General features: G+C 45.1%; 1 protein-coding gene across 1 annotated transcript in view; it reads right to left on the bottom strand.

The window, feature by feature from the left end:
• The window catches only part of LMX1A (LIM homeobox transcription factor 1 alpha), a 176,622-nt gene that overhangs the window by 50,189 nt on the left and 109,496 nt on the right, over positions 1–16,937 (bottom strand). Inside the window, exon 3 of the mRNA XM_061399847.1 lies at positions 7,023–7,255. Coding sequence (XP_061255831.1) covers positions 7,023–7,255 — 233 coding nt within the window. The remainder of the gene's footprint in view (positions 1–7,022; positions 7,256–16,937) is intronic.

The following is a 16,937-nucleotide window of genomic DNA, read 5'->3' as shown; positions in this document are numbered from 1 at the left end:
ACCCAAAGAGCCCGCTGACTTTTCCTTGCATTTTAAAATTCATGACTATGAACTGACAAGATAATCCCATAGGACAGTGGAGCATTTTCCAGAATTCATGAGGTAACCACTGACTCTCTATTCTAATTTATTGAAGAACAAGAAGACTTCCAAGATAGGCTGGACTATTTCTGTAATGAATTAAAAAAAAATCAATTCCAAGGTTGTAGAAGGAAATGAAAACCAGCATCTAAATATTAGTAGTAATGAACCTGACTCAGAAGAGGAGAGATGTATTCCACAATGAGAAGAGTAAGACTTATCTGAATCATTCCAAGCAGCAATATCCCACATCCTAAGAAAAATTAAGAAGGAAGAAGGATTCTCAAACTCTGGTATGTGTGAGGAACATTCACTCCTGCTCCAGTAACAAGAAAGTCATACTGGAGGTTAGTGTTTGTCTGATAAGGATCGCAGAGGCTAACGTGGACAGGACAAAGGTAACTTATTCACATGATAGATAAACATTTACTGGGTACCTACCGCATGCCAGGCACTGCATTAGGACCAGGTGGATGCAGACCATAAGGAGAGAGGCACCATATGCCTTTCAGTGCAGTCCAGACCAGTGGATCAACAGAGGCTGTTGATGGAATTGCTGTTGTCATCTACAACATAATGCTTGCTTTGAAGAAAGGTTTCTCATGATGGGACTTCATGACCCAGGCTTCTTCTGGGAAAATCTCTCTATAGACGCAGAGCATCAAACAGAATCCTGCCTTAGGCTGCTGACAGTTTTAACTTTAAGAAGGAATGCAGGGCCAGCTGTTCTTGGATTTTGGTCTGACCAAGGAAGAGCTGGTAAACCAAGAGGGTGTGATGGTTTGAATCCTGGAAGGAAATCTTAGGCAAGGAAGAAATCCTCAGCACAATCTAAAATGCATTCTCTTCTTCAGTTGAGAAAATTTTAAAGTGGTAAGCAAACAAACCCCAAAACAACTAAGCAAAAAAACAGGTTGATCCCATGATAGGAGATGCTAAAAGGAAATAAAACATAACAGATACAGCTGGAGGGAGGGGCAAAAATGAAATTCTGACTAGGCATTTCTGGTGATCTCAAAAATGAAGGAAAAAAGGCAATTTAACACAAATATAACACAAAACTAAATGCAATGCAGTATCCTGGATTGGATCCCGGAATAAATAAAGACATTAGCAGGAAATATCTTGAAACTGAATAAGCTAGAGTTAATAGTTCCGAACCAATGTTAATTTCTTGGTTTACATGGTACATTTATTAAAATGTACATTTAAATGTAAAATGTTGACATTAGGTGGAACTGGGCAAAGAATGTATGGGAATATCTGTCCCACTTTGCAATTGCTCTATAAATCTAAAATTTTATTTCAAAATGTTGAAAGTTTTAAAAAACCACTATACGAGACATTCTTAGATGAACTCTGACGTTGAAAGAAATGTGACAATAAGAGGGCTAGATAATTAGGAAATGCAACACTGACAAGCCAGGAGCCATGACTGCATATAGTGAGCCCCCAAGTCCCCACCTTCTTCCCTGGGTCAAAAAAGCCAGTGACATCAATAGAATATGATATCCCTGACAAGCAGTAATAATAACACGGTGCCAGTTCAGACTACATATGGAAGATTTTATACCCTGCTGTGGTACATTCTAAACAGAATACAGTATTTTTTTTTTTTTTTTTTTGAGAATACAGTATTTTTATAGACAGAGTGAAGAGTCTTTTCTAAGGGATAGTGAAAGAATAAGGAAAAAAACAAAAGATTTAGGGAGCCGAAGGGACTCTGTCTCTAACTCGAAGGGCTGTCACATGTCAGGGAGACTACTGTATTCTTTGAGTTCCTGAAAGAGGAACTAATGCCAAAGCTAATGTTACACATGGAAATAGATACTTGGGTTCAGTGGAACAATTTGACAATCCACATTCAGAATGTGAGGTCAGGAACTCCCTGTGGTTGGACAGGCTCAAACAGAGCTTGAATGAGAGCTCCTGGTGGGTGTCTGAAGTAGATAAAGTTAAGGCTATTATAGTTCTAGTTCCAGTAATAGTTCTAGTTCTAGCAATTTAGTTCCAGTAATGCAGCTTATAGTCTTTTTGGTGCCTATTGACTTTATGATCAACTAAAACCCCACGTGAAATTCCATGGAAAGAGGCCCTGTAGCATATAAATACTGTTAAAGTTTGGAATGCAGTGGTTAGATCTCATTTTGCTGACTCTGTACTGTTCTGGTAGCTTGTCAAAATCCTTTTGAACATGGCAAATATCAGCTGACAAACCTGTCACCTGACGGTGTTCCCTGTCAGGTTTGTGTCATCTGCTAATTGAATAAACCTGCCTTCAGTGTCTTCGAGTTATTGATATAAATGTTAAAGAGGACAGTCATCCAGTCGTTCACTCAATAAATATTTATCAAGCACCTACAATGTGTAAAGTGTTCAGGACAGAAATGAGAGGAGAAACCGTATTTGTATGGGGACAGATCCTAAAACAGTTTGCTTTCTCTAAAGCGCTAAGATGAGGTGGACTTCTTTCCTTGAAGATTTAATTTAACTCATTAGGTATTTATTGATCACTTTTTTCCTTGGCATCAGCTAAGCCTTCTTAAAGGAACAAAAGAATTAAAGTTTGCAACCCTATTCTCAAGAAGTTGGTCCTCTCATTAGTAATTCTGGCTTTGCGGCTTTTATGCCGGAAGACAGGCAACATTTATGTAATTGACAAAGTGAGTGGTAGACAAGATATTTGATTCTGATTAAAACCTTAATGTCATTTTATTTAAAGCTGCAAAAAACAATGATAGATTATTAGAGCTGAAGCGGGCAACAGGGCATCATCTTCCCCACCCACCTAGCCGATATCACTTTCAACAACTACAGTCTGATTCTTGAGCAGTTCCACTGTTGCTGTTGACCAGTTGCTAAGTCCTACCCAACTCTTTTGCCACCCCGTGGCAGGCAAGAATACTGGAGTACGTTGCCATTTCCCTCTCCAGAGGATCTTCCTGAGCAGGGACTGAACCCATGTCCCCTGCTTTGCAGGCGATTCTTTATCGCTGAGCCACCGGGGAAGCAGTTATACTGTGTTCAGTTCAGTTCAGTTCAGTCGCTCAGTCGTGTCCAGCTCTTTGCAACCCCATGAACCACAGCACGCCAGGCCTCCCTATCCATTACCAACTGTCGGAGTCTACCCAAACCCATGTCCATTGATTGAGTTGGTGATGCCATCCAACCATCTATACTGTGTTAGACCTAATAATTAGAATGACATCATAACATTCCCTATGTCAAGTCAAAATTGCTTCCCTTTGTCGCTTCATCTATAGTATAAACACTCTATGGTTTTTGTTAAAGAATTGAATGAATTCTAATTCTCTCTGAAGCTAGGTAAAAAAAGAACAGGTTTAGTCCAACCACTTGAAGTCAATAATTATATCTCCATTTAGTCTCTACTTCTCTAGCCTAAGTATCTACTATTCCTTAATTTGACATGGGTTGAGGACTATTTTTGTCATTTACAGCCTAACGCCATGCCTGGCATAAAGCAAGTACCTAAGATATACCTACTGAGCAAGTACATGAATAAGTGAACTGGAAAGCTCTAGTTTGTCAATATCAGCCTCAAAAACAAATGCCTGGAACTAGGAAACATTGCTAAAAATGTGGCCAGAGAAGTGGACTTGTTGATCTATTGCAGTTTGTCTGCTCTGAACATTATACTATTTTTTTAATTGACGTATAATCGACTTACAATGTTGTGTTAATTTATGCTGCACAGCAAAATAATTCAATTATGCATACATATGTGGTGATTTAGTTGCTAAGTCGTGTCCAACTCTTGTGACCCCACGGACTGTAGCCCACCAGACTTCTCTGTCCATAGGATTTTCTAGGCAAGAATGCTGGAATGGGTTGCCATTTCCTTCTCCAGGGGATCTTCCCGACCCAGGAATTGAACCAGGGTCTCCTGCACTGCAGGCAGATTCTTTACTGACTGAGCCACTAGGGAAGCCCTATATATACATATGTGTGTGTGTGTGTGTGTAGTGAAAGTTGCTCAGTCGTGTCTGACTCTTTGCAACCCCCTGGACTATACATTCTATGGGATTCTCCCGGCCAGAATACTAGAGTGGGTAACCTTTCCCTTTTCTAGGGGATCTTCCCAACCCAGGGACTGAACCCAGGTCTCCGGCATTGCAGGCAGATTCTTTACCAGCTGAGCCACAAGGGAAGCCAAGAATACTGGAATGGATAGCCTATCCCTTCTCCAGCAGATATTCCTGACCCAGGAATCAAACCGGGGTCTCCTGCATTGCAGGCAGATTCTTTACCAACTGAGCTATCAGGGAAGCGCATACACACACACACACACAAACACACGCATACACACACACATACACACACACACACACATATATATATATACATTCTTTTAAAAATTCTTTTTCATTATGACTTATCACAGGATGTTGAATACAGTTCCCCGTGCTATACAGTAGGATCTTGTTATTTATCCATTCTATATATAATAGCATCATTTGTTAACCCCAAACTTCCAGTCCATCCCTCCTCCTTCCAACCTTCCCCTGGGCAACCACAAGTCTTGAACACTGCACTTTTGATGGTGCTTAGATCCAGCTTCTTTTTGTCTTTGTGTGTGGGGAGGAGGCAGTACACTAAAGACACACTGTTTGTCCCCAGTTAAAATCTGTAATTGGAAAACAGTCACCAAGAGTCACACAACTGTGTACCAAGAAAGGCTAGACCACAGCATTTATTTCCGTGTCAGAAAGAATGGTATGTCCTTCTGGGTCTGCATGTCTTCCCAAGGTCATGCTGGTATTCTGATCCCCATAGCACTTAACCCCTTGTGAATTTGAAGATTTTGCAATATGGTGCAGAGGAGGCCCAGTGGTTGGGTACAGCATGGCACCTGAGGAAAAGACAGGATGAGCTGATCTACTAAGCAGCTGTTTAGCATGGGCCCGGCTACCCCAGAGTGAGATGTTCAATAGGGAGAAACTTCCCCCAAATTAAAACATACAGGAAAACTGAAGTCCAATGAACCCAACAGAAGCTGGGATTGTCCTGGTATCAGCTTACCTGAGGCTGCAGAGTCAGGCAAGAAGAACCAACCCTCAGGAGGGAAAGGAAACGAAACAACTGTGATGACGATGCCAGCACCAGCAGGCACGGGCACTTACTAAACACCAGACTGTTAACATACATTTATGCTTTATTCCCCAATGTAAGACACCATGATCACCACAACACCGTGATCACCACAGCACCATGATCTACAGCTATAAAGATGAGGGCTTGGAAAGGCTCCAAAACTTGCCCAAAGTCTCACAGATCTAAGTGGTATGGTGTACCTAAGGTGAGGGTCCCAGCTGACTGCCTCTAAAGCTCTTGAACTCAAGCATCACCCACAGGGCTTCTGTCCCATGTGTTTATTTATCCTTTAAAACAGATTTTATCGAGCACCCTCAGCATTCCAGGCCTGTGCTAAACCCTGCAGACACAGTAGTAAAGAAAAAAAGATACACACGGTCCCTCATGGCTTTTAGCTCTCTGGCAAGAACAACAATTAAACAAGTGACCCCAATCAAGTGGGATCCATGTCACTGCAGGAGAGGTTAGGGGTAAACCCCCCAGGCACAAGGGAATAAGAGTCTTCCTCCGTGAAGTCAGTCTTAGAAAGAAGCTTCAGGGATACACTGGCAAGACTAAAGAGTGAGCAAGAGAGGCAGAGAGGGAATAAACTCTTAAGATGTGGAAGTCAGTGGGAGACACAGATACGTGCTGAATGTAGAGGGAGGGGTCAGAGGCTGCCCTGAGGCTGAGGAGACGAGCACAGTGAGATTCCAGTGGCCCTGTAAGCCACGGTAAGTGGTATGGAACTTGACTAGAACCGGCAATGGCAAAAACTACTAAGTTCACAGGGACATGCCCTCATGTGATATAGATTCTTCCACAAAAAGGGAGGCCAGGTTAACACAAATGTTGCCCCGTGGGACTGACTTCACTTGGGCAGTTGAAATTTCTCTGGCCTTGTGAAACCCAATCCAGAAAGTTTCTGAGCCTCTGCAGGGAGGGTGTGTGAGTCTTAGGTGAGTGAAGCAAATATATTCTAAATCCTTTCTTTATGCTGCTGCTGCTAAGTCACTTCAGTCGTGTCTGACTCTGTGCAACCCCATAGACGGCAGCCCACCAGGCTCCCCTGTCCCTGGGATTCTCCAGGCAAGAACACTGGAGTGGGTTGCCATTTCCTCTCCAATGCACCCACCAAACATTAGTTAAAATCCAGCTTTCCGACAGGTGAGGAAACAAAGGCTCGAGCAGTTCAGCATGACTGTGGCAGACGGAATTACTGGTTCCCATTGATCGTTCTCCTTAATAGTTTTATGCATCTCCCTGTCTGGGCCTTGAGGTGCATGCAGTGTATTTCCCCTCCTCAGACTTTAGGTTTCATCTGGTTTGATTTGACCAGCACAGTGCTAGCACCTGTCATATGAGTAGAAACTTTAAACGTGATTGAATGGTAAAGCATGCCTTCCTGCACTTTTACCACTGCCAGGAGATCAGGCCTCATGGCTGCTGCTTCTCAAGCCTGAACCCAGTCACACAGAGCAGACTTGAACCTGGTCTATAGCCTAGAGCCAAGGTCAGCAGAGATCAACAGATCCCAGGAGACTTGAAGACTTTCAGTGTGAAGCAGAGTCACTTCTGTTTACCCAGAGACTTGCAAATGTGTGAATAAATGTTTCTGGCTGTATGCCAAGGAATTTGGGGGTAATTTGTTACATAGCACCATCACAGCAATACCTGACTGATAAGAACTTACTCTGAACTTATAAAGAAACTTGCTGGAATGCACAGCACTGCCCTGTCATGGAACCAGGGTGCCTTGGTGGTGGCCTTCTAAGGGAGAAAGCAACCTAGACTGCCACTACAACCCACTCTCCTAGCCCCTGGCTTCCCGCCCACCACACATCACTCACCTGAGTCTGACGCTGCTGGGCTCACCAGGCTGAGCAGCTCCCGCTCCTTCTCATAGTCCCCTTTGCAGAGCAGCTGTCCTTCCTTCAGGACAAACTCATCACCCTTCTGGAGCTGCCGCTCGCAGACACAGCAGCAGAAGCAGCTCAGGTGGTACACGCTCTTCTGGGCCCGCATAACAAACTCGTTGGGTGCGATGGCCTCAAAGCAGCCCCCGCATTTGACAGCAAACAGCCTAGCAGCAGGGAAAAAGCAAAGCAAGGTCTGTGAGAAAGACAGCTGAGGCCCAAGTCTTCCCTCAAGTCAGTCGCGAAAGGAACTTCAAGAACTGGGATAAGGAGACTTGGAATGGAATAGGCTTTAAATCTAGGTGATTTTATTCCCTGAGGAGGTTGAACCAAAGAATTCAGTTGAGTTACTCTCTCAAAGGCTTAAGAAAAGAAGGATGAGCAGCCTTGGAGGAAATGTGAGCTGAAGCCCAGAGTGTATTTGGTGTGGTCCATGGCAAAGTGTTCCCAAAGGATGCTCTACAGACTGGTGCCAGGCAGGCTGCCCAGGGTCCCCAAGGGCTGACTTTTCAAACAAAATAACAATAACAAAAAGGTCCAGGCCCACTCCAGTCGCATGCAAACAGATGGGACCCAGAAGGTGAGTTTTTAACAAGCTCCCCAGGGCATTCTGAGGTGTCATCTAATTTTTGAAAGAGAAACTGCATCCCAGCTTCCGAGCCTGATATTCAGTGGATTCAGCCCAGCTTTCAGGACTTCTATCTCATTTCACTTATTTTCATCCAGCCATGAAGAGGGTGTCCATCTATGCCAGGAGGAGGCAGTAGATACTAGAGATATAAAGGTTAATGAAAGAATTCCCTTCCAGAAATGAGCTCAGGCTAATAAGAAAGACAGACATGTCCAGATAACCAGAGGGTCCCAGAACACAGAAGAGGAGACAACTAACTGTCAGGGAGTCAGCAGGACAATCTGCATTTTATAGCACATTCAATAAATCTTGGTCCAGAGCATTATTCTATAGACAGGCCCTCCACCATGACAGCCTAAGTGTGGCCAGTCCCATCTCAGAAGTCCTTTCACACACTCACTCACTCATTTAGTCTTCTTCCCATTCATTCTTTCATTGATTCAGAAACACCCACCACACACTACACCAGACACTCTGTGTCTTAACAGCGGGGTGGGGAAGGAAACCCCGCCCCAGCAGCACTCACATCCTAAGAGTCTCCTGGAGTGTCTGCTGCAGGCCCAAAGAATACAAAACAAAGTCCTCATCCTCGGTCTCCATCCTCTGTTACAGAGCTCCCATAAAAGTGAGAGAAACAGCAAACAAAGAAACAAACAGATCATGTCTACCCAGAGGGCTTTACCTTCAGGGAGCAGAATATAAGAATGATATGAAGCAGTGCTTCATGAACACAAAATAGGTGCATAAAGCCCTAGCCTGTTTGTAACAATTAATCACATCTCAGTCCTACAGCTATACTAGTAGAGGGCCACATCCGTACACGTGCACAGCATGTTTATCTTGGCAACTTCCTGGACAAAGAGAAGGGTTCTGAGGGTAGAGTGGAGACGTGGGTAAGGAGGAATTACCAAGAAAGGAGCTGGCACAAGAGAGAGGAAGGCCGTGTCTTCAGGTGAAGGAAACCGAGGCCTGGAAAAGGGGCTGAAGCCGCCTCCTGCGAGTCTGCTAGGGAACAGCCTCTCTGGACAGAGGCAGCCTGCAGGGGATTCACCACAGCTCAGGATGAGAAGCACATATGCAGTCCCACTCTTAACCTGGACCTCGGGCCCCGACACCAGCCTGCCCCTCCCCTTGACCACCTGACGATCATTAGAAACACCCATCCTGATATGCTTGCCTTCTGCCTCTCAACAAAGCGGGGTGAGGTTGGGGGGACAGTTCAGGGGCTGCTCTGGCTCTTTCACCACTAAGCAGGTATGTGACAGCCCTCTAAACAGAGCTCCAGGTCTCCACTGCTCTGCCCATGCCCTCTCCCTTCCCCTGTCTGCTCTGAGTGGTTCTGCTCTCCAAGTCGGAATTTCAGGGCACACCCGACCCAGGAACGATGGCCTTTACTCCCCACCCCAATGCTGGATGTCGTGTATCAGACAGAAAATCCACCTAGTTCATCCCCAGCCCCGAGTCCCCAGACACTGTTTGCCAACCTAAGCAAACGAATCAGGGCTTTAACAGGAACTGGTCAAAGGCTCTCCTTCTCCTCCCCTTCCCCGGGAAGGAACTGTCAAACAGAATCAAGGCAAACGCTCCCGGGAGTCAACAAGCTCTTGAGAATCCACAGTCACAGGTGGTGGCATCTGTGCTTGTCTAACTTCTACCCTGTTAATCTCCTCCTCTTTCTCCTCCCTTCTTAATTTCAACCCCCACTCCAAAAACTTCCCCCAAGTTGGAAAAAGGAGGGTTGCGGGGAGCTCAACAAAGAAATCCCACCATATTGACTCAGAACGGCTGGAGGAAGTGGCGGGAGTTGCCTGGGCTCCGATGCTGTAATGGTCATGATGGGCAGGGGTGGGGGCGTATAGAGACCTAGAAGAGGGGGGCAGTCCTGTTTCTCTTCATTCTCTGCATCAGCTTCCCCACTCTGGGTGAAGACCAGGTTGACCTCACCTAACTGCTTTTCACTAACCTGAGGGCAACGCAAGGAGAAAAAGCACATAGCCACCACCTGTGTTCCAGATGTGTACACAGCTGCACGGGTACTACTGTGGACCCAGCTGCTGACTGCACACTTCCCACAAGTTGTTGTCTCTAAGGCTCAGACAAGCAGAGAAAAGGATTTGTTCAAAAGTCCAGGTCGTAATTAAAACACAGCCTATCTCTTCTCAATGCCCTGGATGGCGGCCCCCATGGTGAGTTCACCCTCTGAATGCTAATGAGACTTCACTCTGGGTTCAGAACCTGGCAGGCTGGCTGTGCCCTGGAAAGCTAAGCCTCATTAGCTTAGCTAATCATATAACATATGAACAGCTAAGCCCTGTTATATGCTGGGCGCATATAACAACTGCCAACTTTGCCCACCACTAGACATTCACCCACTCCACTCCTGAAGGCTCCGTAAATGATTCTGTACCTCTTTGTTACATCTAATTCCTTCATTTGTAAAATGGAAATAACAGGTTCTAGCCAGTGGAAACATGTCCAGGGCCCAAGCCCTCTGTTAAGAGTTCTCCTTCCTCTACTAAATGTCCTTTGTCCTCCATGGGGCAGACATGGGGGTGGAGCGCTAACCAAGGCCACTGTGTCCTCAGGGAGCTCACATTCTCCATCAGGCTGTCAACAAATGACCATGGGAGGCTGTTTGGGGTATGTAGGAGGGGGCCAGCCAGAAGAGCCCCAAACAGCCCTACCCAACTGGCTCGGGCTAGAGGTCATGACATCTTCCTTCTCTTCCTTCCCTCCCTCTCTATTTAGCTGTCGTCTTCTTCCCTCTGGCCCTTTCCTGCTCCCACCACAGGCAGGAGAGCCAAGGCTGACTGAAGCTCCATTCCAGGCCTTGCCTATCTCTCTCCCCAAACAGCCACAGCTCTGAGATGCACAACTGGTAGTTTTGGTGAGGGAGCTGGAGTCGAGTCTGGTTGGCTCGGCCACTTCCAGGCAGTCCATGTGGGTCAGGGCTCATCATGTAACCTCTGGCGGCCTCAGTTTGCTCTGATGGTGATGCCGACACTCCTGGATTACTGGGGATGAAATGCCAGCAGGTCTGAGGACCTGGAGACCCATAAGGAAGGGCACAATTCTTAGTTCTTATAACGGGCCTTGCCTCTGTCTTTGACTTTTTTTTTTCCCCCCCAAAGGCGGCTGTCTGTGCTCGAGTTTCCAAGCTGTGTCCTGAGAGATGGCTTCTTCCTTGACAGCAGGAGTCCTTTTGCTGACTCCTCCCGGCTCTGACATTAGCACGACCTCCTTTTCAAAGTGTGCAGCACTGACCCAAAAGAAGAATAGGGGATGCATGGCTGGCACAGCGGACATGCAGAGAACACGCCTTAGATGAGGCATGTCCTCCCACCACAACGCACTGAGATAATGCAACGGAAATGAGGTATCTTGTATTAGGTGCCATGGAGGGCAGCAAAGAAGAAAATAAAAGGTGACCTGATTCAGGGAAAGGACCAGGACTTGATGTAGGAAGACCTAGGCTCCAGGTTTCTCTTATCAAGAGGCCTCAGAAAAGCCACTGTCTTTTCCTGCGCCTGTTTTCTTATCTTTAACGAGAAAGTACTGCCCTGTATCAGCTGTTACATCAAGTTCTTAGAGGTTGTGGAAGGGGTCAGTCTCTATTCTGCTTGTCTCCTTTTAACCAGAGAAGCCAACTAAATCCTAAATCCAGGTCTCCAGATAGCGTTTCAGCATGACAGGGCCTTACCATGGTAATTCTCCAAACAAGGTATTTTCCAGAAACATACCATTCATAGACATCCATCCATACATATGTGTGTATGTGTGTGTGTGCATGTACATATATATTTTTGTATATCTTTGAATGTTATGGTTCATTCACAAATATAAACACATACATACATATGCACACACCAGCTAAAACCAACAACTCACTCACGTATTTCTTTCTTTCTTCCTATCTGCACAGTATAAATATGTAAGTACTTCCAGAAAGGATTTACATTATATATATATACATACATATATATATATTGTACAAATTTTCAACTATATCTATTTCTAGAAAAGATCTCATTTGAAGATAGCAAAATGCCCCTAAGGTACGTTTGAAATCCATTAGGCTGGATAATTTAACTCACTCCCATTTTCATGATTCACGCGTTTATTATAGTGTTGGAGATCCTACTCTGTAGGTAAGGAGAATGTTTCCAAAGCAGATATGAAGGCTTGCCACCTGAGAAACTCCTAGAGAACATGACCAAGGCGATGAAGACAGAGGTCAGACCGCCGGGAAGCAACAGCACACCCGGCACAGCTGGAGTTAGGGCAGAAAGACGACAACGTTCCCGGATCCTGTGTGGACACCTGGACTTCGGTGCTGGTTATGTGAGAGCAAGACAATCACTCCACATTATAAACGTTGGGGTCCTCATCATTAGAATATCTTTCTCCCCCAAATTATTTTATTACAAAGAAAAAGAAGCTTATAGAAGATAGAAGAAGAGGAAACTGGTCTTCACTGAATACTTACTTGCTTCCAGGAACTGCAGTATTTCTTATATTCATTCCCTCACTAAATTTGTGTAGTAATAGCAAATAGAACTACTTTATAAACTCACAGAGACTCTCACCAGCTCAACTTTGCTCATGAAGCCTCTCTTCCATGAGAATGAGAGACTCTGGAATGGCTGATTCTTAAGTTCTTCCTCATATATTCTCTCTAGCACTCCTTTCACAGGAGAGATAAACAGATCAAGCAGCTAATATGGTGGGCTGAGCTCCTGACAGGTTTCCTGGACACGCCCCTGGCTTCACAGGAGGTTCTGAGACTCTGCTGCCCGCATGCAAGTGAATAGCAGGAGTTAGGAACCAAGTTGATCCCTTCAAGTTACTTGGTTCTTGGGCCCCAAAGTATATGAAAGGATCTGTGTAAGAGGTCTGTCCTCTACGGAGTTGTGTTAAGAACAAACAGTATCTGGGAGATGTTCTTAGACCAAACACCACCATGCCCAAGAGTCTACTCTGATTCCAAGATGATTGGGAAACAGGATGATTCTTGCAGGAACCCCAGTCACTGGGGCATTTGTTGGGTCACTGTTTCCAAGGTATAGGCAGAAATGCAGGTCAGTGGGGCTGGACCCAGAAAGACCCAAGAAAGCCCTACCAGAGAGACCGAGTTATAGAAACAGTAAAGACAGGGAGGCAATGTGCTATAATCAGTACTCCACCACTTATTAGCTGGCTATGTGAGCTCGATCAGACCATAGTGGCATTAGAGTACTCATCTATAAAATGGAAATAATCAAGGGGCCTCTGTCAGAGGGGCACAAGAAGAACTAATTGTGTACTCATCTATAAAATGGAAATAATCAAGGGGCCTCTGTCAGAGGGGCACAAGAAGAACTATTAGTGTACTCATCTATAAAATGGAAATAATCAAAGGGCCTCTGTCAGAGGGGCACAAGAAGAACTGATTGAACCGAAACATCAGAACTGCTTAGCACAGTGCTTGGCACGTGGTAAATCTTCAATAAAATGGGAACTATGATGATGAGGAGGAGGATGGAGAAAAAGAGCTGAATATGAAACATGACAGAGAAATTAGCAGGGAAAAATGATGAGTCATAATGTCAGAGACTGGGAGAATCAAGATGAGATAAAGCAGCATGGAACGAGAAGGACCGGAGCAAATAATTTAGGAAGAAGGCCATGGATAATGCAAGAACGTCAGCAGTCAGGTTTTTAGTGGTACTGATTGTAGACTTGGGGGCCAGTCTTGATAACATAACGGAACCAAGGTCTGAGTTCCCACCTGCTTTAATGGCCTCAGGCTAGGGTTTGCATGCCACCTATCCACATAGGATCTGTCTGGATTTACCCAACTAACACTGCTGGCATGGCTCGATGAAATGTCCTCTTGTTCTATGTATCAACGTAAAGTATCAAAGAGGTTAACTCAGGCTTAGTTTTCTTTTCGGTATCAGTACTTTTTCATCCATGAAAGCCCATGGCTCCCTCCAATCTCTCCCACCTCCTGCCACATTATCCTCTAGAAATCAGACACTAGATCCTGTGTTATCCCCACATTTAGTCTCCAGGTTGATGATACAACTTCCCATATACAGAAATATTAAAGAACATGGCAGCCTCATGCAAACCCAAATTTATCCCAGGACAAAGGTTTTGAGACCCATGAAGGCTGAGGAGGATTATAAGGGGAGCCCCCATTATGCCATGTTAGAAGGTTCCAGAACCAAGCTTATGTTTGGAAAGACTGAGATCTTCATTAACCTTGACCCAGAGTACTTCAGACCTCAAAGGGAGCCTCTCAAAGCATCCACACCATAGATAATTAAGTAGAAGGATGGAAAACAAATAAGTACATGAAAAACCCTGATGCCAACTTAAGGCCAACTGACTGTATACTCTTCTTTCTCACCAAAATAAGAAATCAGAGCCATTTCCAGCCTTGGACAGCAGATCACTACAGATGATACTGCCTTTCCACAGTCACTGACAGCACTAGTTTTAATCAAGTCTATGAACTCTTTGGTCTAGAAAGTAGAAGGGAGTCTTTGTATAGTTCTCTAACAAGCAGGCAGTAATCTGCATAGCCCTGTTTCCACCCTCTCCACCAGGGGGCAGCATAGCAGCATGCATTAAGTGCCATGTTGACTTGGTAACTGAGGTCATCCAGGCACTGAGACAGGGATTGGCAACATGCCAAAACTGTCTGTCCGGGAAAATCTGCTGCTGGGAGTCTGGGAGACCATGTGGCTAAAAAGAAGGAGAGATGGTGAGAGAGATGAGTATTCAAAAGTATCGGGAACCAAAAGCATGGCTTGTGGCCTTACAAGTAATGACACAAGCAACCTTGTCAGCTGGCTCAAGGTCTCTGTCCTTGAGGCTGAGCCAACACCACCACAATGAGCAATGGAGCCCATGGTCCTGGGGCGGTGGGAACGTCTGCAGGGACAATAGGGGTGGCAAGATCTTCTATAGGAGACCGTCTCAAGACTCTGCAGCGGGAGAAAATGGGAAACAATAAGTGGCTGGCAGAGCCAATCAGAGTCTCTGCCTCCCCGGGGCTCCTGGGGAGCTGTAAGAAGGACCATACAATGGGATGAGAACTGCTGCGTGTGATGTCTGCAGTCCCAGAGGCTCTGTGAGGCGCTGGCTTCACCGAGGAGTACAGGGTAATACACACAGCTCGTCACTCAGGGCACATGCTGCTGGCAGTGGGCAGCTCTGACCTCAAACGGTGGACTGAGTAGCTGGTTGGCCAAAAAGTGTTTGGGTTTTTCCATACTATCTTACGGAAAAATCTGAATGGCCTTTTTGGCCAACCTGATACTTGTTGTTGTCGTTATTGTTGTCACAATGAATCTGTTCCAGAATCAGCAAAGTTAGCAGGAAGAGCCTGGTGTCTGAAGTCTGATAGAACCTGGATTCAAGTCTGGATTCCATCTTTGAGAACTTGAGCAAGCTATAGACTGTTTTGAAGCCTCCGTTTCTTTATCTGTAAAATGAGATCATAACTCTCACAAGATGGTTTTGGAGCTTCAATAAAATAATGTATTTGAAGGATCTGATACATATTAGCTGGTCTCAGTAAGTGGCAGCTATTAACTCTCTTTATTGAAATCAGTTTACCATATCTGCCTGTGTAAGTGTGTGTATAAGATCATTTATTTCAAGACAGCCAAGTGAGCCAAAAATAGAACTTCATGAGCATCTCAAGTCTCTGCTCTTCATTATATAATAAACTAAATCAGACTTTAATGAGCCTTTCGTATGTTACTGGAGAAGAGACCAACAGACAGATATGGAAGTATAAATACTCAAGAGGAAACAGGGTACGTTTCATTCAGGCAACTATGGCTATGGTCTATCCTAACCTAAGGTCAATATTGACACTAACCAACCAGTGTTGACCAACACCCACATTCATTGCCCAACACCCAGCATATGTTCAGGAAGTCGGTAGCTCTATGTTTCACTGACCAGAGCCAACAGTTGCTATTTGGTTAATGCTGACATTATCTGACAAATAGTTAGAACAGATCCTCTCCCCTTATCACTTCACTGCTCGGGGACCGCTTCTCACTGAGGCTACTGACCACTCTATGGACGCACACTGGGGTGCTGATATTCTTGCCTTGTGCCCCTAACTCACAGACCCCGCCCCCAGATATCAGATCATTTTCCCCCTCATTTTATAAATGGAAAGAAACTCAGGCCAGAGAAGGAAATGTGACTACCCCTCACCACAAAGAAATTTCAGATGATTGAGAGGACCAGCCAGAGCTTGAGGCTCAGTTAATGATCAAGAAATACATAGGGAACTCTGCTCAATTTTATGTGGCAGACTGGATAGGAAGGGATTTGGTGGGAGAATTGATACATGTATATGTATGGCTGAGACCCGTTACTGTCCACCTGAAACTATCACAACATTGTTAAGTGGCTATACTCCAATATGAAATTAAACATTTAAAAAATAAATAAATAAAGGAGGTTATTGCATGGCCCAACTAGGGATGGAAATGTGTCCCCCAGGCTCTTCAGTGGGGGCTTCCCTGGTACTTTGGATGGTAAAGAATCTGTCTGCAATGCAGGAGACCCAGGTTCTATCCCTGGGTCTGGATGATCCCCTGGAGGAGGAAATGCCAACCCACTCTAGTATTTTTGCCTGGAGAATGCATGGTGGGCTACAGTCCACGGGGTCACAAAGAGTTGAACACAACTGAGCAACCAAGCACACACACACACACACACACACAGGCTCTTAAGTAGCACCCTAATGAGCTGAATAAGCAGACAGTGTGTGTCAGGGAGTCTCTTGCTTAGAAGCTCTCTTTCCCCTCCCCCTCTTCTTTGCTGAAACCTGGGAACTTGTCTACGAGTCAGGCCATAGAGCAAAAGACTGCGGTAAAAGCATAGATTCCAATAATCCAAGCCAAGGTGGCACGACTTACATTTCAGACTTTCCATGTTGTCACACAGACATGCAAAAATGGCAAGGAACATAAAACAGACACACAAAACATACATGTTCCCTTTTTAGGGAATTAAAGGTTTCGTTTCCTTTGAAAAATGTCCGTTTTCCTTTCCCTTCATCCTCATTAGCCTCCTGGGACGCTCATAAACATACCAGCAAAGAACAGAGCAGAGGGAATGAGATATTTTTAGCTGATATTCTGGGCAAAGATTCCTATTGTTCCACAAGTTTTGGCTTGACTGGATGGCACGTGGCCAACACA

The sequence above is a fragment of the Bos javanicus genome, chromosome 3 (genome assembly GCF_032452875.1).
Source record: "Bos javanicus breed banteng chromosome 3, ARS-OSU_banteng_1.0, whole genome shotgun sequence".
NCBI lineage: Eukaryota > Metazoa > Chordata > Mammalia > Artiodactyla > Bovidae > Bos > Bos javanicus.
This window is presented reverse-complemented; position numbering and strand designations above follow the sequence as displayed.